Source organism: Tachyglossus aculeatus, chromosome 17, assembly GCF_015852505.1.
Source record: "Tachyglossus aculeatus isolate mTacAcu1 chromosome 17, mTacAcu1.pri, whole genome shotgun sequence".
Taxonomy (NCBI): domain Eukaryota; kingdom Metazoa; phylum Chordata; class Mammalia; order Monotremata; family Tachyglossidae; genus Tachyglossus; species Tachyglossus aculeatus.
The window spans coordinates 52,852,800-52,879,046 of record NC_052082.1 but is presented as its reverse complement, the minus strand read 5'-3'; the positions used below and the strand labels follow the sequence as shown (position 1 = coordinate 52,879,046).

General features: G+C 54.5%; 1 protein-coding gene across 2 annotated transcripts; it reads left to right on the top strand.

Moving 5' to 3' along the window:
* The first annotated feature begins 872 nt into the window (after nucleotides 1-872).
* Nucleotides 873-25,333, top strand: INPP5K (inositol polyphosphate-5-phosphatase K). 2 transcript variants are annotated; one of them, XM_038759211.1, is made up of 13 exons: nucleotides 873-929; nucleotides 5,298-5,367; nucleotides 8,295-8,402; nucleotides 9,705-9,813; nucleotides 11,939-12,055; nucleotides 12,154-12,329; nucleotides 13,286-13,397; nucleotides 14,749-14,858; nucleotides 21,966-22,158; nucleotides 23,294-23,431; nucleotides 24,012-24,095; nucleotides 24,505-24,609; nucleotides 24,773-25,333. In XM_038759211.1, the coding sequence occupies exons 2-13, from the start codon at nucleotides 5,315-5,317 to the stop codon at nucleotides 24,833-24,835; spliced, it is 1,368 nt and encodes a 455-aa protein (XP_038615139.1). In that variant the 5' UTR covers nucleotides 873-929; nucleotides 5,298-5,314; the 3' UTR covers nucleotides 24,836-25,333. The 2 variants fall into 2 exon arrangements, with proteins under 2 accessions (XP_038615139.1, XP_038615138.1); XM_038759210.1 differs by having other exon boundaries at nucleotides 914-979.
* The last annotated feature ends 914 nt before the right edge of the window (nucleotides 25,334-26,247 follow it).

The following is a 26,247-nucleotide window of genomic DNA, read 5'->3' as shown; positions in this document are numbered from 1 at the left end:
GTAACCACCCCAGCGCTTGGAACAGTGCTTTGCACATAGTAAGCGCTTAATAAACGCCATCATTATTATTATTATTATTAACAGCGTGGCTCAGTGGGAAGAGCATGGGCTTTGGAGTCAGAGGTCACGGGTTCAAATCCCGACTCCACTACTTGTCAGCTGTGTGATTTTGGGCAAGTCACTTCACTTCTCTGGGCCTCAGTTACCTCATCTGTAAAATGGGGATTAAGATGTGAGCCCCCAAGTGGGACCACCTGATCACCTTGTAACCACCCCAGCGCTTGGAACAGTGCTTTGCACATAGTAAGCGCTTAATAAACGCCATCATTATTATTATTATTATTAACAGCGTGGCTCAGTGGAAAGAGCATGGGCTTTGGAGTCAGAGGTCACGGGTTCAAAACCCGGCTCCACCACTTGTCAGCTGTGTGACTTTGGGCAAGTCACTTCACTTCTCTGGGCCTCAGTTACCTCATCTGTAAAATGGGGATTAAGATGTGAGCCCCCAAGTGGGACCACCTGATCACCTTGTAACCACCCCAGCGCTTAGAACAGTGCTTTGCACATAGTAAGCGCTTAATAAATGCCATCATTATTATTATTATTTATTATTATCATTCCCGACACGATGGGCCGCGAGGCATGCCGGGAGTTGTAGTCCTCGGGGTGGGGCGCGCTGGGTAATGGTGGGGGGGGCAGCCATCATGGCTGCCGGAGGTGGGAGCGCAGTGCATGTCGGGAATTGCGGCAGGCGGGGAGAAGGGAGGGAGGCCTGGCCTTTCTTAGCCCGCCCCTTCCGCCCACAGCAGCCAATCGGCGGCCGAGCCCGGCGGGAAGGTCCCGCCCCCTTCTGGGGACGCAGCCAATCAGGACGCCGCTCCGGCGGAAGCCGAGGCAAGGAGGCCCGAGGCGGAAGGAAAACAGAGCGGGTGAGGAGAGGCCGGGGGAGGCCGCGGGGAGCGGGATCGAGCCGGGACCGGTGAGGAGCCGCGGGGAGGAGAATGATGCCATTTAGTAATAATAATAATCATCATCATAATAATAATAATATAATTTAGACTGTGAGCCCACTGTTGGGTAGGGACTGTCTCTAGATGTTGCCAATTTGTACTTCCCAAGCGCTCAGTCCAGTGCTCTGCACATAGTAAGCGTTCAATAAATACGATTGATGATGATAATAATAATAATCATGGCATTTGTTAAGCGCTTACTACGTGCAAAGCACTGTTCTAAGCGCTTACTCTGCGCAAATCACTGATGATAATGATAATAATAATAATGAAGGCCCTGCTGAGAGCTCACCGCCTCCAGGAGGCCTTCCCAGACTGAGCCCCTTCCTTCTTCTCCCCCTCGTTCCCCTCTCCATCCCCCCATCTTACCTCCTTCCCTTCCCCACAGCACCTGTATATATGTTTGTACAGATTTATTACTCTATTTTGCTTGTACATATCTGTTCTATTTATTTTATTTTGTTAGTATGTTTGGTTTTGTTCTCTGTCTCCCCCTTTTAGACTGTGAGCCCGCTGTTGGGTAGGGACCGTCTCTAGATGTTGCCAATTTGTACTTCCCAAGCGCTTAGTCCAGTGCTCTGCACATAGTAAGCGCTCAATAAATACGATTGATGATGATGATGATGATGATGGAGAGGGGGGCGAGGGGGAGAGGAAGGAAGGGGATTTACTAAATGATGGCATTTAGTAAGCGCTTACTCTGTGCAAAACACTTAATAATAATAATAATAATGATGGCATTTAGTAAGCGCTTACTATGTGCCAAGCACTGTTCTAAGCACTGGGGACGTTCCAGGGTGATCAGGTTGTCCCACGTGGGGCTCACAGTCTTAACCCCCATTTTACAGATGAGGCCCAGAGAAGTGAAGTGACTTGCCCAAATAATCAATCAATTGTATTTATTGAGCGCTTACCGTGTGCAGAGCACTGTACTAAGCGCTTGGGAAGTCCAAACTGGCAACATCTAGAGACATTCCCTACCCAACAGTGGGCTCACAGTCTAGAAGGGGGAGACAGAGAACAAAACCAAACATACTAACAAAATAAAATAAAGAGAATAGATAGGTACAAGTAAGATAAATAGAGTAATAAATATGTACAAATATATATACAGGTGCTGTGGGGAAGGGAAGGAGGTGAGATGGGGGGATGGAGAGGGGGGCGAGGGGGAGAGGAAGGAAGGGGATTTACTAAATGATGGCATTTAGTAAGCGCTTACTCTGTGCAAAGCACTGTTAATAATAATAATAATAATGATGATGGCATTTAGTAAGCGCTTACTATGTGCCAAGCACTGTTCCAAGCGCTGGGGACGTTCCAGGGTGATCAGGTTGTCCCACGGGGGGCTCACAGCCTTAACCCCCATTTTACAGATGAGGCGCAGAGAAGTGAAGTGACTTGCCCAAAGTCACACAGCCGACAGTTGGCGGAGCCGGGATTTGAACCCGTGAACTCTGACTCTATATGTTGCCAACTTGTGCTTCCCAAGCGCTTAATACAGGGCTCTGCACACAGTAAGCGCTCAATAAATATGATTGATTGATTGATTGACTCTAAAGCCCGGGCCCTTTCCAGTGAGCCACGCTAAGCTCTGGGGAGGTTGCAACGTGATCACGTTTATTCTTCTAGACTGTGAGCCCACTGTTGGGTAGGGACTGTCTCTATATGTTGCCAACTTGGACTTCCCAAGCGCTTAGTACAGTGCTCTGCACACAGTAAGCACTCAATAAATACAATTGAATTCATTCATTCATTCAATCGTATTTATTGAGCTCAAGCGCTGAGTATTCATTCAATCGTATTTATTGAGTGCTTACTGTGTGCAGAGCACTGTGGTAAGCGCTTGGGAAGTACAAGTTGGCAACATACAGAGACGGTCCCTACCCAACAGCGGGCTCACAGCCTAGAAGGAGGAGACAGAGAACAAAACAAAACATTAACAAAATAAAATAAATAGAGCAAATATGTACAAATAAAATAAATAGAGTAATAAACATGTACGAACATATCCACATATTTGTAGGTGCTGTGTGGAGGGGAAGGAGGTAAGGCAGGGGGGTACAGTGCTCTGCACACAGTAAGCGCTCAATAATAATAATAATGACGGCATTTGTTAAGCGCTTACTATGTGTAGAGCACTGTTCTAAGCACTGGGGGGGTTACAAGGTGATCAGGTTGTCCCACGTGGGGCTCACAGTCTTAATCCCCATTTGACAGATGAGGGAACTGAGGCTCAGAGAAGTTAAGTGACTTTCCCAAGGTCACACAGCAGACACGTGGCGGAGCCGGGATTCGAACCCATGACCTCTGACTCCAAAGCCCGGGCTCTTTCCACTGAGCCATGCTGCTCAATAAATACGATTGAATGAATGAATTGAGCGCTTACTGTGTGCAGAGCACTGTACTAAGCGCTTGGGAAGTACAAGTTGGCAACATATAGAGATGGTCCCTACCCAACAACGGGCCCACAGTCTAGAGGGGGAAGACAGACAACAAAACAAAATATGTGGACAGGTGTCAAGTCATCAGAATAAATACAAATAAAGCTAGAAGAACATCATTAACAAAATAAATAGAATAGTAAATATGTACAAGTAAAGTAAATAGAGTAATAAATCTGTACAGACATATACAGGTGCTGTGCGGAGGGGAAGGAGTTAGGGTGGGTGGGGAGGGGAGGAGGAGAGGAAAAAGGGGACTCACTCTGGAAGGCCGCCCCATAGGAGGCTCACAGTCTTAATCCCCATTTTACAGATGAGGTAACTGAGGCCCAGAGAAATGAAGTGACTTGCCAAAGTCACACAGCTGACAATTGGCGGAGTTGGGATTTGAACTCATGACCCCTGACTCCAAAGCCCAGGCTCCTTCCACTGAGCCACACTGCTTCTCTCCCAAGTGCTTTAGGACAGTGCCCCACACACCGTAAGCGCTCAGTATTCAGCTCTTAGAACAGTGCTTTGCACATAGTAAGCACTTAACAAACGCTATCATTATTATTATTATTAAATACCACCCAGTGATTGATGGATTGATAGATTCAGGATGACCAGGCACGTCGGAGGAGCCGTCCGAAGGGGAGAAGAGCGAAGGCTAGAATCAATCCATCAATGGGATGTATTGAGCGCTTACTGTGTGCAGAGGGCTGTACTAAGCGCTTGGGAGAATACAATATAGCAGAGTTGGGAGACACGTTCCCTGCCCAGACCTGTCCGAGGAGCCGATCTCGTTTCCCCATAGACCGTGAGCCTAGCGTGGGACGGGAACTGCAGCTGACTTGATAATATTGTATCGATCCAGTACTTAATAATGGTGTTTGTTAAGTGCTTACTATACGCCAGGCACTGTACTAAGCACTTGGGTGGATACAAGCAAATCGGATTGGACCCGGTCCCATGTGGGGCTTACAGTCGCAATGAGCAGTTGAAACAGGTTACAAGTAAAGCAAAGATGAAAAATGAAGAGCAGATGACACAGAACTGGGAGTCAGGAAGTCTCGTGTCCTCCCCCTGGCCTGGAATGATGATAATGATAATGGCATTTATTAAGCGCTTACTATGTGCTAAGCGCTGGGGGGGATATAAGGTGATCAGGTTGTCCCACGTGGAATGCCCTCCCTCCGCACATTTCATTTTGTTAACATAGTTTTGTTTTGTTGCCTGTCTCCCCCCTTCTAGACTGTGAGCCCGCTGTTGGGTAGGGACTGCCTATATGTTGCCAACTTGTACTTCCCAAGCGCTTAGTGCGGTGCTCTGCACACAGTAAGTGCTCCATAAATCCGATTGAATGAATGAATGAATCCCCATTTTCCAGGTGAGGGAACTGAGACCCAGACAGGTGAAGCGACTTGCCCAAGGTCACACAGCAGACAAGCGGCGGAGCCGGGATTAGGACCCTTGACCTTCTGATTCCCAGGCCCGGGCTCTATCCGCTACGCCATGCCGCTTCTCGATGTTTAATACAGAAAGCACCGAACGAATACCATTATGGTTATTGCTGTTTTTATTATCATCATCAATCGTATTTATTGAGCGCTTACTGTGTGCAGAGCACTGTACTAAGCGCTTGGGAAGTACAAGTTGGCAACATATAGAGACAGTCCCTACCCAACAGTGGGCTCACAGTCTAAAAGAGATTATTACTATTATTATTATTATTATTTTTGTCCCGGCTCCCAGCCTCTGGCCCAGCAGACCACCTGGTGCTCCCAGAAGAAGAGAGCAGGGAGAGGTTGAGGGGGGTGTTTCTGCTCAGGTTGCAACTAGCCAAGACTTGTCTTCTTCCCACCAGGTCTCCTGCCCACGGCCATGGACTGGAAGAGGGAGCCCAAGCTGTTCGGCCCACCACCCCTCGGGCTCAGGTGCGGGGCGGAGGGGGACGCCGCGGGTCCGGACCGCTCGCTTCCAAGCGTCTTCCCCCTCCTCTCACTTTTTCCAGACTCGCCTCTTCAGGGGCCAGCTGTCTTTGGGAAGGTTGTCCCTTGCTGCTTAGACTTTCTATCAATCAATCAATCAATCAATCGTATTTATTGAGCGCTTACTATGTGCAGAGCACTGTACTAAGCGCTTGGGAAGTACAAATTGGCAACACATAGAGACAGTCCCTACCCAACAGTGGGCTCGCAGTCTAAAAGGGGGAGACAGAGAACAGAACCAAACATACCAACAAAATTAAATAAATAGGATAGAAATGTACAAGTAAAATAAATAAATAAATAAATAGAGTAATAAATAAGGACAACCATATATACATATATACAGGTGCTGTGGGGAAGGGAAGGAGGTAAGATGGGGGGATGGAGAGGGGGACGAGGGGGAGAGGAAGGAAGGGGCTCAGTCTGGGAAGGCCTCCTGGAGGAGGATTAACTTTCCGGGATTAACAACAATGATGGCATTTATTAAGCGCTTACTATGTGCAAAGCACTGTTCTAAGCGCTGGGGAGGTTACAAGGTGATCAGGTTGTCCCACGTGGGGCTCACAGTCAACCCCATTTTACGGATGAGGCAACTGAGGCACAGAGAAGTGAAGTGACTTGCCTGAAGTCACACAGCTGATAAGGGGCGGAGTCGGGATTTGAACCCGTGACCTCTGACTCCAAAGCCCGTGCTCTTTCCACCGAGCCACGCGGTGCTACCCCGGAGAAGGGAGACGGGGGAGCCAGGAACGGGAGGCCAAAAGAGGCAGTAGATTTGAGACTCCCGCGTGGGCATTTGCAGTTCCCTGGGCACCAGCGTATCAGCTTGCCCCCGATACCTGTTACCCTACCACTGTTGGGTAGGGACTGTCTCTATATGTTGCCAACTTGTACTTCCCAAGCGCTTAGTACAGTGCTCTGCACACAGTAAGCGCTCAATAAATACGATTGATTGATTGATTGATACCCTTAAGCGCTCCCCAGGCCCACTTTAGAACGGTGGGTTGGGGTGAAGGAAGGAAAGACTGCCTTTCTCTCTCTCACTGCCAGCTTTGGCTGCGCCCCATCATCCTGAATAGAGCCAGCCTTGGTCAGAGGAATCGTCCTCTTCCTTTTGGGAAGGCAGAGTCCCCAACCTTAGCAACGCCCGTCCCGTTCACTGCCGAGCGGAGAAAATACCTTGAGGAAGTCCTGGGTTAATCCCAGGACTCCTTTTCAGAGGGAGCTGCGATTTTGTTGAACGGGATTTAAGTAGAGCCCTGCATTAAGAGGAATTAAAGGGGGAAAAGTTTGGTTTCCGTTCTTGTGCCGATCAGCGCAGAGGTTTCAAGGTCTGGGTTGCAGCTTGGCCCCTCTAGAAATCCCCGATTAGCCAACGGAGAGAAAGCCCTATTGAAAGTTTCCTCATCCTGTAATCCCAAACATGTGGGGGGCTGTCTGCTGGTTAACAAAGAGGTTCACTGGTCGTCCAACTCGTGGCGAGCCTAAAGCGTGAATTTGCTGCTAACTGGAGCTGAGAATGGGGGTGCATAGTACGGTACCTGGCACACAGCAGGTGCTCAATACGTAGTACCGATGGAGCCGTTCCCCAGGGAGGGTAAGGACTGGTCCTTGCGCTTGGCTGGGTTTAATTAGCAAAACCAATCTAGTGGTCTCTGGAAAACCAATTGTATGTATGGAGTGCTTACTGTGTGCAGAGCACTGTACTAAGCACGTGGGATTGTACAATATAATAGATGTAGCATGATAAATACTTTGTTTCCCCCAGCTACATTGCAGACCTTCCACCGTGCTCCCCATTTGGTTCTGAATGGAGCAGGGACCACCTCCCTCCCCCTGGCTATGCCCCCAGGGAGAGCGGACTGTCTCTATATGTTGCCAACTTGTACTTCCCAAGCGCTTAGTACAGTGCTCTGCACACAGTAAGCGCTCAATAAATACGATTGATTGATTGATTGATTGATTGGAGAGACACTTCCTCTGAGGGGTCAGAGTTGTAGGAGATGCGGGCGGTCCTGTGCTAAGGACGGGGCAAGTATGGCATTTGCCCATGCAGCCACTTTGAGGTGCAGTCAGGGCCGCCCCAATCGGGGCTGCAGAGGAAGGAAGCGTGTGCCACGCGTGTCCGTTCGCCCCACCCACGTAGACACACCATCGCCTTCCCTGCTGCTGCCCAGCTGGGACCTTCGGCAGGTGTGGGGTTGGAGGGAGATATTCCCGAGGAGTGAGGGGTGAGCAGCACCTGTGCCTCCCCACTAGTGTAGTGGGAGGGAGAGACGTGGGAAGGCAGGCGGGTAAGGCCACTCTGGAATTTGGGAGAAGACATTGCTGTGTTTGCGCCCGGTTAATTCAAGTCACATGGCAGCAGCCTGTTCCACTAAGGCTCTTAGGAGGCGCGTGGGGTATGAAGAGCCAAAGGCTGAGCAGCTTGCCCGTCTGGCCAGGCTGTCCCGTCCTCCGTGGTGGAGCTGCCCCTCAACCCGGAGGAGCCCGAGTGGGTCCGGGGATGGAGCCGGGCCCAGATCCCCCCGGTGCCCGGGCCCCAACGCCGCCCGGCCCGGACCCCCCAGCCTGGTCGCGCAGCCGATCGGCCAGCCTGAGCAGCGCGGGGGCCGGTGGGCGGGAGCGGCTGCGGCAGCGGGTGGAACGCCTCCTGATCTGCGTGGAGGACGGCGGCTCGGACGAAGAGCTGCACGAGGAGGTGGCCCGCGCCCTGGACGAGGCTCTCCGCCTCTGTGGGGAAAAGCAGAGGGACAGCTACCAGCCCTTCAGGTCTCCGGCTGGCCTTCCCCCATCTCGCTCGGCCCCTCCGGAGGCAGGGAGTCCCAGGGCCCCGGGGGATGGAGAATCACTCTGGGCTTTCCCCCACTCAGGTTGCACGTGGTGACCTGGAATGTGGGAACAGCGTCCCCTCCTCTGGACGTCAGTGCCCTGCTCCAGCTGGATGGATCGGCCTCGAGGGTGGACATGTATGTCATTGGGTGAGTGTCCACTGCTGCCCCGCAGATCGATGCTATTTACTGCCGAGCACTGTCCCGTGCACCTCGGGGAGTACAATATAATAACTTGGTAGACACGATCCATGCGCGTAAGGAGCTTACAGTCTACAGGGGGAGGCAGGCTTTCAGACAAATTCGAGATAAGGGAAATAGTAGAGTATAAAGGATCTGTATCAAAGTGAACATCAGACTGCTTGAGGAGTACACAGCCAAGGGCAAAATCGACGCAGAAGGAAGAAAGGACCTGGGTCCCAGTCCTGTCTCCGCCACTTGTCTGCTGTGTGATCATGGGCAAGTCACTTCACTTCGCTGTGCCTCAGTTACCTCACCTGGAAAATGGGGATGAAGATTGTGAGCCCCATGTGGGTAATCAGGTTGAACACAGCCCATGCCCGCTTGGGGCTCGCAGTCTTACAGACATCCATGGTGTAGATGAGATAACTGAGGCGCAGAGAAGTGAAGTGACTTACCCAAGGTCACACAGCAGACAAGTGGCAGAGCCGGGATTAGAACCCGGGTCCTGCTGACTCCCGGGCCTGGGCTTTACCCACTAGGCCGTGCTGCTTCTCGGGGAAATAGTTGGGGAAGGCTTCTTGAAGGAGATGCAGTTTTAGAGGGGCTGTCAATAATAATAATAATAATGATGATGATATTAAGCGCCTACTATGTCTCAAGGACTGGTTGAAGTGCTGGGGTAGACACAAGTTAATCAGGTCAGACAGAGTCCCTGTCCCATGAGGTTCACAGTCTAAGTAGGAAAGAGAACAGGTGTTGTAAAGATGGGGAGAGCAGTGGGGAGCCGGAGGTGAAGGGAAGGGAATTCCATGCAGGAGGGAGAACATGAACAAGAGGTCAAAGACTGTGAGCCCACTCTTTTAGACTGTGAGCCCACTCTTTTAGACTGTGAGCCCACTATTGGGTAGGGACTGTCTCTATATGTTGCCAACTTGTACTTCCCAAGCGCTTAGTACAGTGCTCTGCACACAGTAAGCGCTCAATAAATACGATTGATGATGATGATTGATGAAGTGAGACGAGAACGAGGTCGAGAAAGTAGGTGTTCCTAACAGGCCTGGTGTGTGTCCAGAGAGCCCCGAGGCCAAAGTCAGAGTGCCTTGGGATGCCCGTGGGGCGGACGTGCCCAATTTCCCTAGTTTCAGCCCTTATCGCAGGGTTGGGGACCCGGTTTCCCCCATTGCCGTTAGTGCTGGAATCCGACCCGTTCTCACCCCTCTGCCGGGACCCACTGGGTCGGGAGGCTGGAATTCTGACCCCAGGGCTCAGTTTGCAGGAAGTGAACTCCCGGATCATGAACTTCCTCACTGACCTGGCATTTGACGACCCGTGGAGCAGCTTCCTCATGGATGTCCTCTCTCCTCTGGGCTTTATCAAGGTACCTGCTGGATGCCACCCCGCACAGCCCTCTGCAATCCGTCCCCCGGGGAGCACTGGGTTGGCGAGAGGGCGGAGGCGGAGAGGTCCCCCAACCCCTACTGTCATCCGATGTCATCTGGCCCCTGTGGGAGATTGGGTCTGGAACAGTCGGTGGCCTGAGTTCCTCCATCCATCCCTGGCAACCCGGCCTCCCAACTTCAGGGTCAGCTGAGTGTGGTGCCCTCTCTGCCTGGCAGTTCCCCAGGCAAGGAGATGGCCATTCAGCCCAGGTCTTGTTGCCAGGGTGAGTGGGGCTGGGGGACTCTGAAGGGTTTGGGGCCACACACCGAGCGGGAACTCTGCCCAAAATTCTGCCAGTGATGCCAAGGGATGCCAGGGACAACCAACCTCTAGGCTCCACTTTGGGCTCCCGTCCAGCCGGGCAGTGGGTACCGTCCAGGGTCACAAAGGCTATTTCTGTCCTTTCTGTTCAAAAACCATTTCCGTTTCCTCTGTGCATCCTCTGGAAGTTTTGTGCTCGGCAACGAGTGCGGGGGCCTCCACTTTGTCCGCTGCCGCCGCCCTGCAAGGGGGCTCCCTTTGGCCGGGCGATGGGCGGAGAGGGGCCGGGTTCTTGGGCTTCCCGGAGGGCTGAGCACTGTGGGAGAGGCTGCCCCTTGGGCAAGGAGCCAGGATTCTTAGGAAGCTTGGGGGCTGTGGAGGTTTGACACCCCCAACACTGAGAGAGAGCCAAATTTGAGACGGTTGTTGGTCCAGTGTCGCAGTCCCATAATGGCCCAGCCCGCGTTGTCCATCCAGGGACCAGGTTCTCCAAGATCCTGGAGTTGGAGAGGTCTGGTTCCGGTGGGCTGGCGGTGGGGGCGGGAATGGGGGCTAGCGTTGGGCCTGGAGTCTTGTTCCCTGCTGCACTGCAGGATTGGGGAGGGGACTGTGGTCTCTGGTGCCGTAGGGCTTCAGGCGAGGGGCCTCTGGGGCTGACACATTCCCATCCCGTGACCCTCCGCGCTCTGAGCCCTCCAGACCGTCCACCCTGCCCGCCCAGCCCCACCCTGCCCGCCTGTGCTCACAGGGTGGAGGCAGCTAGCCCGGCCGCTCAGACCAAGCCTGCCCAGCCCACACGAGTTCTTTGGCTCTGCTCCACGCATTGGGCCTCTGCCACCTCCTCCCAGAAGACATTCTGGAGCCAGGGCGGAGTGGTCCCCCTTTTAGACTGTGAGCCCACTGTTGGGTAGGGACTGTCTCTAGATGTTGCCAACTTGTACTTCCCAAGCGCTTAGTACAGTGCTCTGCACACAGTAAGCGCTCAATAAATACGAATAATGATGGTCTGCTGGACCTTGGGGTCTCAGGCCCCTCTGGCTGCACGGCTCATGGGCCCCCGCCCCACTACCATTGGAGGGATCAGGTTTCATAATTCCTGGAAGGCCCCAGGATAAGTTCCCCGCCTAGGGGATTTCCTCCAGCCCCCAGTCGAGGCCTGCAGAAGCGGTCCTGCAGGTGGGAGCGGCCAGGGACAGGGCTGGGTTCCTCCCCCTGCCCTCTCTCCTCCCAGCCTCCCACCCCTTCCCCTCCAGCAGACTAACTGCAAGAACACAATATGTGCATCCCCGCCATCAAGGGTCTCCCCCAGCCCGAAGCTCCCTCTCCCATCTCTGTAGTCTTCTTCCCCTGGCAAGTCCTCCAAACCTCCCTCTCCCTGTCCTGGACTTGCTTCTGGGGAGATGAGAGGAAAGTGTCTATTGTGACCATTACTCCCCTGCTGCCTCGGTGTCTCAGTGGGGGTCCGGGCTGCAGGAGCCAGGGCCTTCTCAGTGCCGGACCCTGGTGTGGAAGGATTCTGGGCTGGGGGGCCCCGGCCGGGCAGACTGCCATGGGACCACTGGTGGCAACTGATTCTCCCTCCCTCGACCCCCTAGAGCGGGCCCTTCCGATAATCAGAAATGAGGTCTCAAGTCAGGGGCAGGGCATATTGAGCACTCCTGGGCACGCCTCAATTAGGGAATTTCAGCTGGAGAGGAGACTTAGGGATGGTGGCCGGGATGCCCTGGGTCGACCAAGCAGAGGGAGGGCCCTCGGAGTTGGCCGGAGGAGCCACCCGCGGACCTCGGTCCTCCGTCCCGCAGATCTCCTCCGTCCGCATGCAGGGCCTGCTCCTGCTGGTCTTCATCAAGTGCGGACACGCGCCCTACCTCCGCAACATCGACACCAACTACACCCGCACCGGCCTCTTCGGCTACTGGGTAAGGCACCCGGGGCTCGGAGGCTGGCCGGGGCGTGGGCCAAGGCGGGGGGTCCCGCGGAGAAGGCCTGACCTCCGGCTGCTCGATGCTTCGTTCAGGGGAACAAGGGGGGCGTCACCGTCCACATGAGTCTCTACGGCTACTCCATCTGCCTCATGAACTGCCACCTGCCCGCCCACATGGACAACATCGATCAGAGGCTGGACACCTTTGAGCGGATCCTGGAGATGCAGGATTTCTCCAGCCAGGACGTGCCCAACATTCTGGACCATGAGTGAGTGTGGAGGGCTGGCCGGGCCCAGCCCACCCCTGCCAACCCCCAGACCCGTGCTAGTTCCTCTCCCAGCAAGACGGCAGCCTCTCCGCCCCGCCTCAGCAGCTCCTCCGGCTTCCCAGGCCTGGCTGGCTCGGTCCCCGGCCCCAGTAGGTCAGTTGGAGCCCCCCCAGGTGATTCAATCAGTCAATCAATCAATCAATCAATCATATTTATTGAGCGCTTACTGTGTGCAGAGCACTGTACTAAGCACTTGGGAAGTACAAGTTGGCAACACATACTGCCAACTTCTTCTTCTGCCCAGCGGTCCTGGGCTTCCTAGGGCTGTTTGTCCCTGGCTCATCCAGGAGCTGGATATATGGGGAGGGGTCGCCCTGGACTGAACTGCCCTTATCCTTGTGGGCTGCCGATCCCACCCGCCTCCCGCCTCCGCTTCCTGTCCCCTGCTCTCTCTGCTCATCCTGGTGGCGCTTGGACCCTGCTCCGGGCTTAGGAAGCAGCTTGGCCTAGCAGAAAGAGCGCAGACATGGGAGCCAGAGGACCTGGTTCTCATTCCTGCTCTGCCATTTGCCAACTGTGTGACCTTGGGGAAGTCACTTGACTTCTCTGGGCTTCAGTTTTCTCATCTCTAAAATGGGGGATTCAGCGTCTGTTCTCCCTCCTACTTAGACTAAGAGCCCCACGAAAGACAGGGACTGTGTCCAACCTGATTACCTTGGCTCTCCCCCAGTGCCCACTACAGTGCTTGGCACATGGTAAGTGCCTAACAAACATTATTATTATTGTTATGGCCGACTTTGAGCCCCTGCAGGGGCCTTACCCCCGGTCCTGGTGATCTCTTCCCCCCCTGTCGGAGCCTGTTTTCAGAGGCTACTGCATTGGGTTCAGAGCAGAGGAGGGCCTTGCCTCTGATCCATCCCGACTCCTCATTCCCTCCTCTTCCCCCCCGCCCAAAGCCTCCTCATCTGGTTCGGAGACCTGAACTTCCGCATCGCAGACCACGGCATGCGTTTTGTCCACGAGTCAATAAGCAGTCGCCGCTACAACCTGCTGTGGGAGAAAGACCAGGTAGCAGCCGGGGGGCAGGGGACCCATTCCCAGTTGGGGAGACTGGGGAAAGGATCCGGAAAGCTTGAGCCCAGAGAGACCGTGCCATCTGCCCTCTGACACCTTTGGTTTCCTGGCCTCCTCCCTGTTTCCTCACTGTACCTCGTTCTCCCCTGTCCCGCCGTCGACGTCCTCCCCCTGGCCCGGAATGCCCTCCCTCCGTACATCCGCCAACCTAGCTCTCTTCCTCCCTTCAAAGCCCTACTGAGAGTGCACCTCCTCCAAGAGGCCTTCCCAGACAGAGCCCCCTTTTTCATTCATTCATTGTCGTATTTATTGAGCGCCTACTGTGTGCAGAGCACTGTACTAAACGCTTGGGAAGTACAAGTTGGCAGCATGTAGAGACGGTCCCTACCCAACAACGGGCTCACAGTCTAGAAGGCGGAGACAGACAACAAAACAAAACATGTGGACAGGTGTCAAGTCGTCAGAATAAATAGTGATAAAGCTAGGTGCACGTCATTAACAAAATAAATAGAATAGTAAATATGTACAAGTAAAATAAATAGAAAGGTATGGAACGTTTCACGAATTTGCATGTCATTTCCTTTCTTCCTCCCCATCAGCCCCGCCCTACCTCCTTCCCCTCCCCACAGCACCTGTATATATGTTTGTACAGATTTATTACTCTATTTATTTTACTTGTACATATTTACTATGCTATTTATTTTATTAAAGATGTGTATATAGCTATAATTCTGTTTACTCTGATGGTATTGACACCTGTCTACTTTGTTTTGTTGTCTGTCTCCCCCTTCTAGACTGTGAGCCCATTGTTGGGTAGGGACCGTCTCTCCAACTTGTACTTCCCAAGCACTTAGTACAGTGCTCTGCGCACAGTAAGCGCTCAATAAATGTGATTGAATGAATGAATGAATGGCCTGCTCCCAGTGTGCCTGAGGGCCTGGCTCAGAGCCCCGAGGAGCTTCTGCCCCCTTCCCTTTAAGTCCTGGTCCAAAGTCCCTCCCCTCCAGAGCTGCATCCTTTCAGGGGTTGGAACTTCCCGCAATTCCTGGGTCCCTAACCATTCCCATACTCCTTCCCAGTGGGGGAAGGGGGGGGGAGGGAGGGAGCAGAGAGCAGGCCTTTAAGCTAAACGAGGCCAGAGGCGATGGTGGAGAGTAGATGGTGGCTTTGCGGAGGGCCCCGGACCATTGTATTTACCCTCACTTACTTTCTGAATGGTCAAATGCTTTGAGGATTCCCCGTGGGCTGCCGGTTACCGGCGGGGAAGGGTAATGGAGCCCCCCTCCGTGGCCCCATCGGGGTCTGCCGAGGGCTAATGGGGAAAGGGCCTGCTCTCTGCCCACAGCTTAATATGGCCAAGAGGAAAGACTCACTGCTCCAGGAGTTCCAGGAGGGCCCCCTGCACTTCATGCCAACCTACAAATTTGACCGCAACTCAGATGTCTACGACACCAGGTGAGGGGCCTCCAGTGTGGGGCCGGCGGTGTGGGGGTCCGGGTGCAGGAAGGCTGGGGAGAAGGGGAGGAGGATGGGCAGCAAGGGTATGGCTGGGATGAAGGTGGGTTAGGGTTGACGGGGACCCGGATTGAGAGGGAATTAGGGCCGAGTGGGGAAGCGAGTCAGAAATCGAATGGGAGCAGGAATAGAAACACCCATCACCTCTCCGAAGCCGTGCAGCTCCCGACTCTCACGCAGGCAGGAGGGCGGGCGATGCTGTCCTAGAGAGCTGGCTGCGGGGCGGGAGCCAGCACCGGGGATCCTGCCGGGGCCTGGCCCTTGGGTGGTCCGGGAGCAGGAAGGAATGGCCCTCCTCAGGGAGGATGCTCAGGCAGTGTCATTTCCTCTCCCATGGCTGCCACTAGAGCCTCCCTTGGCTGATGCTTCTCTCTTCCCCCCTGTTCACTGATAGCACGTTCCCTCCCCGTTTCACTCTTTGACGATTCTTCTCTTGAGTAGCAGCGTGGCTTAGTGATTAGAGCACAGGCCTGGAAGGGCGGGGAGTGGGATTTGAGTAGGGAGGAAGGAAGATTGTTGTGGGTTTTGTCTGTGACGTTGATTTAAGGACCAGAAGGGCCATGGTTCACGTCCTCCCCCGGGCCTGGAATGCCCTCCTTCTGCCCATCCGCCAAGCTAGCTCTCTTCCTCCCTTCAAGGCCCTTCTGAGAGCTCACCTCCTCCAGGAGGCCTTCCCAGACTGAGCCCCTTCCTTCCTCTCCCCCTCATCCCCCTCTCCATCCCCCACATCTTACCTCCTTCCCTTCCGCACAGCACCTGTATATATGTTTGTACATATTTATTACTCTATTTATTTTACTTGTACATATCTATTCTATTTATTTTATTTTGTTAGTATGTTTGGTTTTGTTCTCTGTCTCCCCCTTTTAGACTGTGAGCCCACTGTTGGGTAGGGACTGTCTCTATATGTTGCCAACTTGTACTTCCCAAGCGCTTAGTACAGTGCTCTGCACATAGCACTCAATAAGTACGATTGATGATGATGATGATGATGGTTGGGTTCCCAAGTTGGGAGTTGAGCTCAAGCCCCTTAGTGTAGGTGGGGGGTGAGGAGGAGGCAAGGAGAGACGGATCAAGCTCTGTTAAGCTTGGACTTGTTCAGCTTTCTCTCTCTATAATAATAATAATAATGGTATTTATTAAGCACTTACTATGTGCAAAGCACTGTTCTAAGTGCTGGGAGGATACAAGGTGATCAGGTTGTCCCTTGTGGGGCTCACAGTCTTAATCCCCATTTTGCAGATGAGGGAACTGAGGCACAGCGAAGTGAAGTGACTTGCCCAAAGTCACACAACTGACAATTGGCAGAGCCAGGAGTTGAACCCATGATCTCTGACTCCAAAGCCCTGGCTCTTACCAGTGAGCCACGCTGCTTCTGCTTCTCTCTGTGTTTAGGAAGCCCCTCAGAGAGTGAGGGTCTGCTCCCCCCACCCAGAGGAGAGGCTCTCTTTCAGACACCTGGGGGGCACAGGCTTAGGGATAATATGGGGCTCTGTTAGTGAGCTCCAGGGACTAACTTTCACGCCCTGGGGCAGCCATTTAATAGAGGGTGTCTGAAAGGGTTAACCAGCCCCCACCCACTGAAGAGCCCATCTCCTCCCTCTTCCTGTCCTTCCCCCCAGGGGTTGTGCTCAAAAATCAGCTCTCTTGGACAGGACTGGGCTTGCTGGGCGTGGAGTGGGGGTGGCCGGGGCCCTTTCTGGGCTCTTCCCCCCCCGAGGCTCAGTTGGGCCAGACTTGTCCCCAGCTGAGCGGACCCGTCCTGTCCGGGCCTCGGGCAGGGCAGGAGCTGGAAAGGAGCTCGGGGTGCAGTTTCGGGGAAGGAAGGGAAGGAGGGGAAGGAAGGAAGGACCCTGAGGGCTGTGCCACTGAGTCCTGTCAGTTGTGCAACTGACAAGAGAAGAGGGGTGAAGTGGGCAACCCGGATACCTCCCTGCAGGGGACCTTTGGGAAGCCCAGGAAGGGGTCGGGTGGTGGTCTCCGTGGGGATGGTGGGGAAGAAAGGATGTTCCTGGCAGAGTGGAAGGTGGGAATGTGGCTCAGGCTGCAGGAGATTCCCCTGGCAGAATTATTGTTATTATTGTGGTATTTTCATTCAGTCGTATTTATTGAGCGCTCACGGTGTGCAGAGCTTACTGTGTGCCAAGCACTATACGAAGCGCTGGGGTGGATACAAGCAAATCGGGTTGGACACAGTCCCTGTCCCGCATAGGGCTCACAGTCTTATTTCCCATTTTACAGATAAAGGCAACTGAGACACAGGGAAGTGAAGTGACTTGTCCAGGGTCACACTGGAGGCAAGTGGTGGAGCCGGGATTAGAACCCGGGTCCTTCTGGCTCCCAGGCCTGTGCTGTTTCCACTAGGCCATGCTGCTTGTCCTGGAATGGAAGGTGGGGCTACAGTTCACGCTAGGCAGGAGATCCCGGCTCAGTGGAAAAGAACACCGGCTTTGGAGTCAGTCAATCAATCAGTCGTATTTATTGAGCGCTTACTGTGTGCAGAGCACTGTACTAAGTGCTTGGGAAGTACAAGTTGGCAACATATAGAGACAGTCCCTACCCAACAGTGGGCTCACAATCTAAAAGCGGGGGTGGGGGTGGGGGGGTGGCAGAGGTCACGGGTTCAAATCCTGGCTCCGCTAATTGTCAGCTGTGTGACTTGGGGCACATCACTCAACTTCTCTGTGCCTCAGTTACGTCATCTGTAAAATGGGAATTAAGACTGTGAGGGGGCAACCTGATCACCTTGTAACCTCCCCAGTGCTTAGAACAGTGCTTTGCACATAGCAAGCGCTTAATAAATGCCATCATTATTATCCTCCTGGCAGAGAGGGGCAAGGGGAAGGCCCAGGATGAAAGATCCTAAGTTCCCCAAGGAGGGCAAGAGTCGGCAGACCCAAACCAGACAGGAGGTAGGTGTGGGGCAGCGTGTCCCCAGAGAGGGAGGCACGTGGCCAGGAGACACCATTCCGGACCCGAGGTGACCAGAGAGATGGACAGAGAGCCCAGGTGACTGTCTGCTCCAAAGAAATCAGGCAAAGATGTAGAAAGCGACTCTTGGAAGCTAAGGTTTGGAGGGGACCGCGGGGGCTGGGTCTGCCTCAAGGGTCTCTGAAGGCGAGGGGGTGGGTAGGTGGCCGGCCAGTCCCGGCTGGAGAGCCCGCCTGGAGTCCAGAAGGCCGCAGCCCCAGGGTGGGGGTTGCATCTGACCTCCACTATGGATTGCCCGGGGCAGGGCCCGGACCCCTGGCAAGCAGCATCACTGAGTAGAAGCAGCGTGGCTCAGTGGAAAGAGCCCGGGCTTTGGAGTCAGAGGTCATGGGTTCGAATCCCGGCTCCGCCACTTGTCAGCTGTGTGACTTTGGGCAAGTCACTTCACTTCTCTGGGCTTCAGTTCCCTCATCTGGAAAATGGGGATTAAGTCTGTGAGCCCCACGTGGGACAACTTGATTACCTTGTATCTACCCCAGCGCTTAGAACAGTGCTTTGCACATAGTAAGCGCTTAATAAATGCCATTATTATCCGCCGTCGACCCCCGGCCCACGTCATCCCCCAGGCCTGGAATGACCTCCCTCTGCCCATCCGCCGAGCTAGCTCTCTTCCTCCCTTCAAGGCCCTGCTGAGAGCTCACCTCCTCCAGGAGGCCTTCCCAGACTGAGCCCCTTCCTTCCTCTCCCCCTCGTCCACCTCTCCATCCCCCCATCTTGCCTCCTTCGCTTCCCCACAGCACCTGTATATTTGTATATATGTTTGTACATATTTATTACTCTATTTATTTATTTTACTTGTACATATCTATTTATTTTATTCTGTTGGTATGTTTGGTTTTGTTCTCTGTCTCCCCCTTTTAGACTGTGAGCCCACTGTTGGGTAGGGACTGTCTCTATATGTTGCCAACTTGTACTTCTCAAGCGCTTAGTACAGTGCTCCGCACACAGTAAGCGCTCAATAAATACGATTGATGATGAATAAAGCATGGGCCTGGGAGCCAGAAAGGCCTGGGGTCTAATCCTGGCTCTATCACTTCAATCAATCAATATCAATTTATTGAGCGCTTACTGTGTGCAGAGCACTGGACTAAGCATTTGGGAAGTACAAGTTGGCAACATAGAGAGACAGTCCCTACTCAACAGTGGGCTCACAGTCTAGAATGGGGAGACAGAGAACAAAACCAAACATATTAACAAAATAAAATAAATAGAATAGATATGTACAAGTAAAATAAATAAATAAATAGAGTAGTAAATATGTACAAACTTTGGGCCCCGCGGGACACTCAGCTAAGAGCATTGAGGGGGTGCCGAGAGGGCAGGGGCGGGGACAGGTGGTGGCTCACCTCGCGGCAACCTTGGGCAAGTCCCTTCACGTCTCTGTGCCTCAGTTACCTCATCTGTAAACTGGGGATTAAGACTAGGACAGGGGGACTGTGTGCAACCTGATTAGCTTGAATGTACCCCAGTGCTTAGAGCAATGGTTGACACATAGTAAGTGCTTAACAAATATTTTTATTATTATCGTTATTATAGCTCTGAGGCCAGGCTGGGTGAGCTGAGACCCCACTCTGACTCCTTTTTCTGTTTCCAGGGCACAGACAGTGCTGTTCTGGTTTGAGTAAGAGGCAAAATGCTCAGAACTGCTTAGCGATTGTCCCCATTTCTCAGAGGAGTTGATTCCCTGGGAAATGGGGGAAAATCAGAAGTGACTGACGGGCCTTCAGATTTTCTGCGGAAATTTCTTGGATTCCTTCGGCAACTGTAGCGCCTCGTGTTCTGCTGTAGTGCTCACCCCCCCCATCCCACCCCAGTCCACGCCAGGCCCCTGCTGCCTAAGACCAGGAATCTTATGTCCGTGGCATTTGGCAGTGTGCTAACCAGCCTGTAACCACCGCCTGGTGCTTCAGCGAGGATCTCCGGGGAACTTTGGGCAACAGTCGCCTGAAGTGAGGGCAGGTCTGGACGTGAGGATAGAAGTTTCATCATTCATCACATTCTTACGTGCCTGGGGCCTGCCTAAGGCTCGGGCCCGAGCTAGTTCGAAAGGAGCTGCTAATGCCCGCGTGGTCTTGCCGCCCAAGCACAAGAGATTCTGGGTTAGCCCGCCACTCCTCTGGGTTGGGTCCCAGACCGGGCCTTGGAAATCCTCATTCTTCTCTCACTTGGGAGAGAGAAGGGAATTCCGTCAGTTTGTCTGTCTTCTCCTCTTCCTGGCCACCCCAGGCACACGCTCCGCCTGTGGTTCGGCCCAGTCCGGGGAGGACTCGGAGAGAAAGGGGGCCGGACCGGGGAGAAATTTGACTGAGACCTAGAAAACTGAAAGCAATCTCCTGCTCTTTTTTTTTTTTTCCTCTTTTTTGTGTGGTATTTACGAGCTAATTCAGTGTCAAGTACTGTGCTGAGCACAGGGGTAGATACAAGATCTTCAGGTGGGACATAGTACCTGTCCCACACAGGGCTCACAGCCCTCCTTCTCATCCCGTCGTCCCCAGAACCTTCCCCCCCGGGACATCCAGCGGCTCTTAGGTGGTTGGCAGGTAGCAATTTCTCTGTCCTCCATTACTCCTTCTGCTTCCCCTTGGAGCCGTCCCGTGGGCGGGCAGGACGGTGAGTCAGGCCTGCGGCTCCATCATCGCTTGATCACCCGGTCCCTTCAGTGCTGTGTGGGCCCCCTTTAGACACTCCCAAAGCGTTTGTGGTCCCCTCTAAGGAATGTCTCCGGCCCTGCCCTCAAGGAGTTTACAGTCTAACGAGGGAGCGGAGTCGAACCAAAGTTCAAGCCCAGACCAACCTACAGAATGAGCCAAGGTGGATGTGAGGGTTTGAGCTGGGTAAGATGATGATGGCATTTGTAAAGCGCTTACTCTGTGCAAAGCACTGTTCTAAGCGCTGGGGGGATACAAGGTGATTAAGTTGTCCCGTGTGGGGCACAGTCTTAATCCCCGTTTTACAGATGAGGGAACTGAGACTCAGAGAAGTTAAGTGACTTGCCCAAGGTCACACATGTGGTAGAGCTGGGATTCGAACCCATGACCTCTGACTCCAAAGCCCGTGCTCTTTCCACTGAGCCACGCTGCTTCTCTTTCATGGTGGGCCTCTGGAGGGGGCCCCGGGTCATGGTGGAAGTGTTTCCCCGTCCCCCCCTCGGGATGAGCAAAAATCTCCAGTGGCTACCAATCAATCTGCGCATCAGGCAGAAACTCCTCACCCTGGGCTTCAAGGCTGTCCATCACCTCGCCCCCTCCTACCTCACCTCCCTTCTCTCCTTCTCCAGCCCAGCCCGCACCCTCCGCTCCTCCGCCGCTAATCTCCTCACCGTACCTAGCTCTCGCCTGTCCCGCCATCGACCCCGGGCCCACATCATCCCCCGGGCCTGTAATGCCCTCCTCCCTCTGCCCATCCGCCAAGCTAGCTCTCTTCCTCCCTTCAAGGCCCTGCTGAGAGCTCACCTCCTCCAGGAGGCCTTCCCACACTGAGCCCCTTCCTTCCTCTCCCCCTCGTCCCCCTCTCCATCCCCCCATCTTACCTCCTTCCCTTCCCCACCGCACCTGTATATATGTATATATGTGTGTACATATTTATTACTCTATTTTACTTGTACATATCTATTCTATTTATTTTATTTTGTTAGTATGTTTGGTTTTGTTCTCTGTCCCCTTTTAGACTGTGAGCCCACTGTTGGGTAGGGACTGTCTCTATATGTTGCCAATTTGTACTTCCCAAGCGCTTAGTCCAGTGCTCTGCACATAGTAAGCGCTCAATAAATACGATTGATGATGATGATAATGATGATGAGCAGACACATGGACAGGCAGGGAACGTGTCTTTGGGTTCTGTTGCCCTCTCCTAAGGGCTTAGTACAGTGCTTTGCACTCAGTAGGTGCCCGGTAGATAGCCCCGATGGATTGACTAATTGACTCACGCTCCTCCCCGGTGAGAAACCTTCCCAATGTCTGATGAACTCGACTAAGCCAGTCTTAGTGCCGGGTAGGTGGCAGGGACCCATTCTCTCAGCCGGCGCTGACCCTCTCTTCCCTCTCCGCACACCCGCAGCGGGAAGAAACGTAAACCCGCGTGGACCGACCGGATCCTGTGGCGGCTGAAGCCCCCTCCCCAGACCCAGCTGACCACTGCCCTCCCCGGGGACCCAGACCACGTGTTCCACGTGATGCTGAGCAGCTACACCAGTCACATGAGCTATCGCATCAGTGACCACAAGCCGGTCACCGGGACTTTCAACCTGGAGGTAAAGGGGAGGGGAATACCCAGCTAGGGACTTCCCTCCCTTCCTTCCTTCCTCCAAAGCGGCATGCCCCAGGGGAAAGAGTCCGGGCTGGGGAGTCAAGAGGACCTGGGTTCTAATCCTGGTTCTGCTATTGACTTGCTGTGTGACCTTGGGCAAGTCATTTAACTTCTCTGTGCCCGTTCTCTCATCCACAAAATGGGGATTCAATACCTGTTCTCCCTCCTACTTAGGCTTTGAGCCCTGCTTATTTGGGACCTGATTATCTTGTGTCTACCCGGGCACTCAGTACAGTGTTTGGCACATAGTAAGCACTTGACAACTACCAATTCATCTCACAACTCACCTCCTTCCCTTCCCCACAGCACCTGTATATATGTTTGTACATATTTATTGCTCTATTTATTTATTTATTTTACTTGTACATATCTATTCTATTTTATTTTGTTAGTATGTTTGGTTTTGTTCTCTCTCTCCCCCTTTTAGACTGTGAGCCCACTGCTGGGTAGGGACTGTCTCTATATGTTACCAACTTGTACTTCCCAAGCACTTAGTACAGTGCTCTGCGCACAGTAAGCGCTCAATAAATACAATCGATGATGATGATGATGATGACCAATTATCCAAACACCGATACCTCCGTCAACCAGAGTGGTTAAGGACAGCCGGTCCCCGGGAGGGCCGAGCTGGACTCCGTCACCACCGGAGAAATCTGAGTGTGGAATTTGCCTGAGTGAATCCCAGGCCCCAGGGGGCCATGTCCCAGAGCCACTTCCCAACTCCCTGCCCGCCGTCTCCCTACCCCACCTCCATCTTGCAGTTTCCCCTCCTTGCCAACACCCGGGTAGGCTGCTTCTCCCATGGCCCTGGTGACTTTCTGGGTGTCAGAATCTTTGCCCACAGGGAGCTTCCTTCCTGGCTCCCCACCTCGCCCCTTGGGATGGCGGACCTCCCTCCTTGGAGCCCCAGAGTAGCCCTGCCAGCCAGCGGTCAGACCTGGCTGGCCTGTGGCAGAGGAGGAAAGCAAATTGTGCCAGTGAACAGCCTTGACCCTGCTCCTGATCAGTCATTGGTATTTGTTGGGTGCTTCCTGCACACAGAGCAGTGTATACTAAGCGCTTCCTGTCTGCCCGTCCAGCTGAAGCCCCTGGAATCGGCCCCACTCATCACGCTGAACCCCGAGGGGGAGTGGAGCAGTGACCAAGATGCCATCGTCTGTTTCTCTGAAACTCCCGACTTTATCAGCAACTCCTGGGACTGGATTGGGCTATACAGGGTAATATTCTGGGGGCAAGGGCAGGGCCTAGCCGGGGTAGGTAGGAGATGGACCATGGGAGGGGACTGGAGGTTGGTGGGGCGGGAGGAGGTCTCTGGGGGAACGGGAGAGAAAGTTCCAAGAATTCCCTACCGCTGGGTGCTGACAGGGCTTGTTTCCAAAGCTCTCTGGGTTTCCTGGAGGAGGAAGGGAGGGAGGCGTCGTGATCCTGGGAGCCATCCCATTCCTCCTCCCCTTGCCTGCCCCTCCTGTCCTTTTCCCCTCCCCCTGCCTCCCGCTCCCAATCCGAGGCTGCTAGGGAATTGAAGGTACTTTGGCCCAAATGCCAACCCAGTCAGGAGCCCTAGGAAAGGCCGCCATTCCCAAATGGTGGGGGGATGGGAGAGGGGGCCCTCTGCCCCGATGCCCCTGCCCGACTTGTCCTTCAGACTTGGTGAGGGACAAGCAGGCAGGTAAGTGGGTGGCATTTCTGTGGCTGGCACTGGGATGGCATCTGGGGGTGGGTCACGGGCGAGGCTCCCTGTGGGGCCCGCCCATCCCTCAGCACATGCTAAATCCTCTCTGTTCCTCCCCGCCTCAGGTGGTGTTTCGCCACGTGAATGACTACGTGACCTACGTGTGGGTCAAGGACAACCAGGTTTCCTCCAGTGAGGGTGTGAGTCAGGTACAGCCACGCCCCACCATGTTGGGGGCATAGAGGGAACTGGGGTCGCCTCCTAGACCCCAACCCTTCAGCGGGCCCGAAAGCTCTACACTCACCTGGTCTTCTAGAGGGGACTCAGTATCCTCAGTCCGGGGCGGTGGCGGTGGTCGGGGGAGGTAGCAAGAAGAAAGATGCCCTCCCCTACCTCCCCTCACCCATTTTGTAGGGGAGAAATCAAGGCTTGGGGGATGGAGAGGTGGCACATGGGGATCGGCAATCTGAGAGAGAGAGCCGGGAGAACTTGGGACAAAGGGAGTAGTAAGAATTGGGTCGGGGGGAACGGTGCACTGGACACAAGCTATTGCGCCCTTCCCCACACACCCAGACTCTGTCCCTTGTACTCTCAACTCCCCTCCTTCCCTCCCGACAGGTGTACATCAGTGCCAAGGAGATTCCGCAGAGTGGCGGGGAGTTCATCCTCGGTTACTATAGCAACCACCTGCAGGCACTGGTGGGAATCAGTGAGTCCTTTCAGGTAACAGCACCGGTAGCCGGAGGACGGCGGTGGTCGGGCTTGGGGGCAGCCGGCCTCGGCGGGCAGGGAGATCAGACCCGAGGAGGAGGGAGGAGAGGGCACGTGTGGGATCAGTCTGGCCTTCTTCATTGAGCGGTGGCCTGCCGCCCTCTTCCCCCCTCAGATCCAGCCAGGACTGCTGGAGGCGTTATCAAGTCACGAGGGAGAGCTGGAGGAGACCTGGTAGCTCAGCCAGCCTGGACTTCTGAGCTAGGATGGTATTGAGCACAGAGTCCCACAGCCCCCACCCCCAAGCCGTATCTGTGGGGAGAGGAGGAGGAGGAGGCCGCCCCATCACCTCGAGGTACCAGGCGGAGAGCTGGGTGATCGTCTTCCCGGAAGACGGACTCCCGGTGATTTCCCCCTGTCCCTCTCCCGGATCCTCACGACCGCACTCCCTCCTCTTGGGTCTGCTGCCGCTTGGCTCCGGTCCTGCTGGACTCTCAGCCCCTGCCTGGAGCCCGAGGGACGGTCTTCCAGTCCAGCAGAGGAGGAGCCAAAGCACCTCCCTGCCGCCCGGTCCCCGTGGCCCCTGACCCAATCCTCGCGTTTCCAAACTCCCACCCGCTGGAATGAGCAATGGCAAACACAGGTCTCGGTTTCCAGGACCTGGATGGATCCAGCTAGTTTGTCAACAGGCGTGGCGACGGGGGGCAGAGCTCAAGGGGACCCGGGGGCTAGAGGATAAGGTGGTCGGGGGTGGGGGGGTCTCAGTCTGCCCCTCCTTGGCCCGACACAAGCCCCGGGGGGTCAGTCTCCCCAAGAGGCTTCTGTCCCAGCTGGCCCCGGCCCACTCCTGCTGCTGCTGCTGCCCGGTCCCTGGGCTCAAGGCCAGTGGGAGGTGCGGGGGCCTGGCAGAGCCGCTCACATTTGTACAGGAATCCGCGGCTGGCAAGGCATGGTTGGCACAAGCCCTTTGGCTCGCTTAAGGAATCTGAGCTGCGTGCCCCTCTGTGAGGGGGTCAGATGAGTGTGGAGTTTGCTTCCTCTAACATGGGGGAAAGAGGGCAGAGGTGGAGACCCTCAACAGGGCCGTCCTCAGCTTTGGGGAGAAGGTGCTGGGGAGCCTCTTCCAGCCTCTCTGCAAGTGGCTTTCCTGTGGCCGGAGCACCAGAGACCGGGCTCAGGTGGGGGAAGGGGTTCTAGAGGGCAGCCGCGTCACTCCCAGACCCCTCCCCAGGCTCTGACACCAAGCGTTGAACTTGAGTGGGCAGCAGGGATGACGCCAAAGCTTCTGACCGGCTGGAGGTGTGGCTTCCTCCTTCCTGCTGTCCTCTGACAACCTCAGGTCTGTGACTGCCCCTTAGGTGTCCCAATAACTCTGTGGCCTCCCCGTCCCCCTCAAGGAGCTGTCTCTGGCTCCCTCCGGAGTAGGCGGGACCGGTCCACGGTGGTCTTCTGGCATTAGCATATCTCCCTCTGAGGGTTTTCACCCGGCAAGGACCACTAGCCTGGTTCATTGTTCCACTCGCCCTTGCGCACACCTTCCCGCCCCACTCCACCATCACCACCCCCTACGGCCCCCATTGGAGCAACCTCAGGAAGTTAGCGAGTTCCAGATTCCCCATCTTCTAGGCTTGGAACGGGGCTCGGAGGCAT

Excerpts from the sequence above, each read along its gene's own strand:
- INPP5K (XM_038759211.1), top strand. The coding sequence starts at position 5,315 with ATGGACTGGAAGAGGGAGCCCAAGCTGTTCGGCCCACCACCCCTCGGG. Across the intron at positions 8,403-9,704 it reads GTGGACATGTATGTCATTGG|TTTGCAGGAAGTGAACTCCC; the intron begins GTGAGTGTCCAC and ends CCCAGGGCTCAG. Across the intron at positions 23,432-24,011 it reads ACTGGATTGGGCTATACAGG|GTGGTGTTTCGCCACGTGAA; the intron begins GTAATATTCTGG and ends TCCCCGCCTCAG.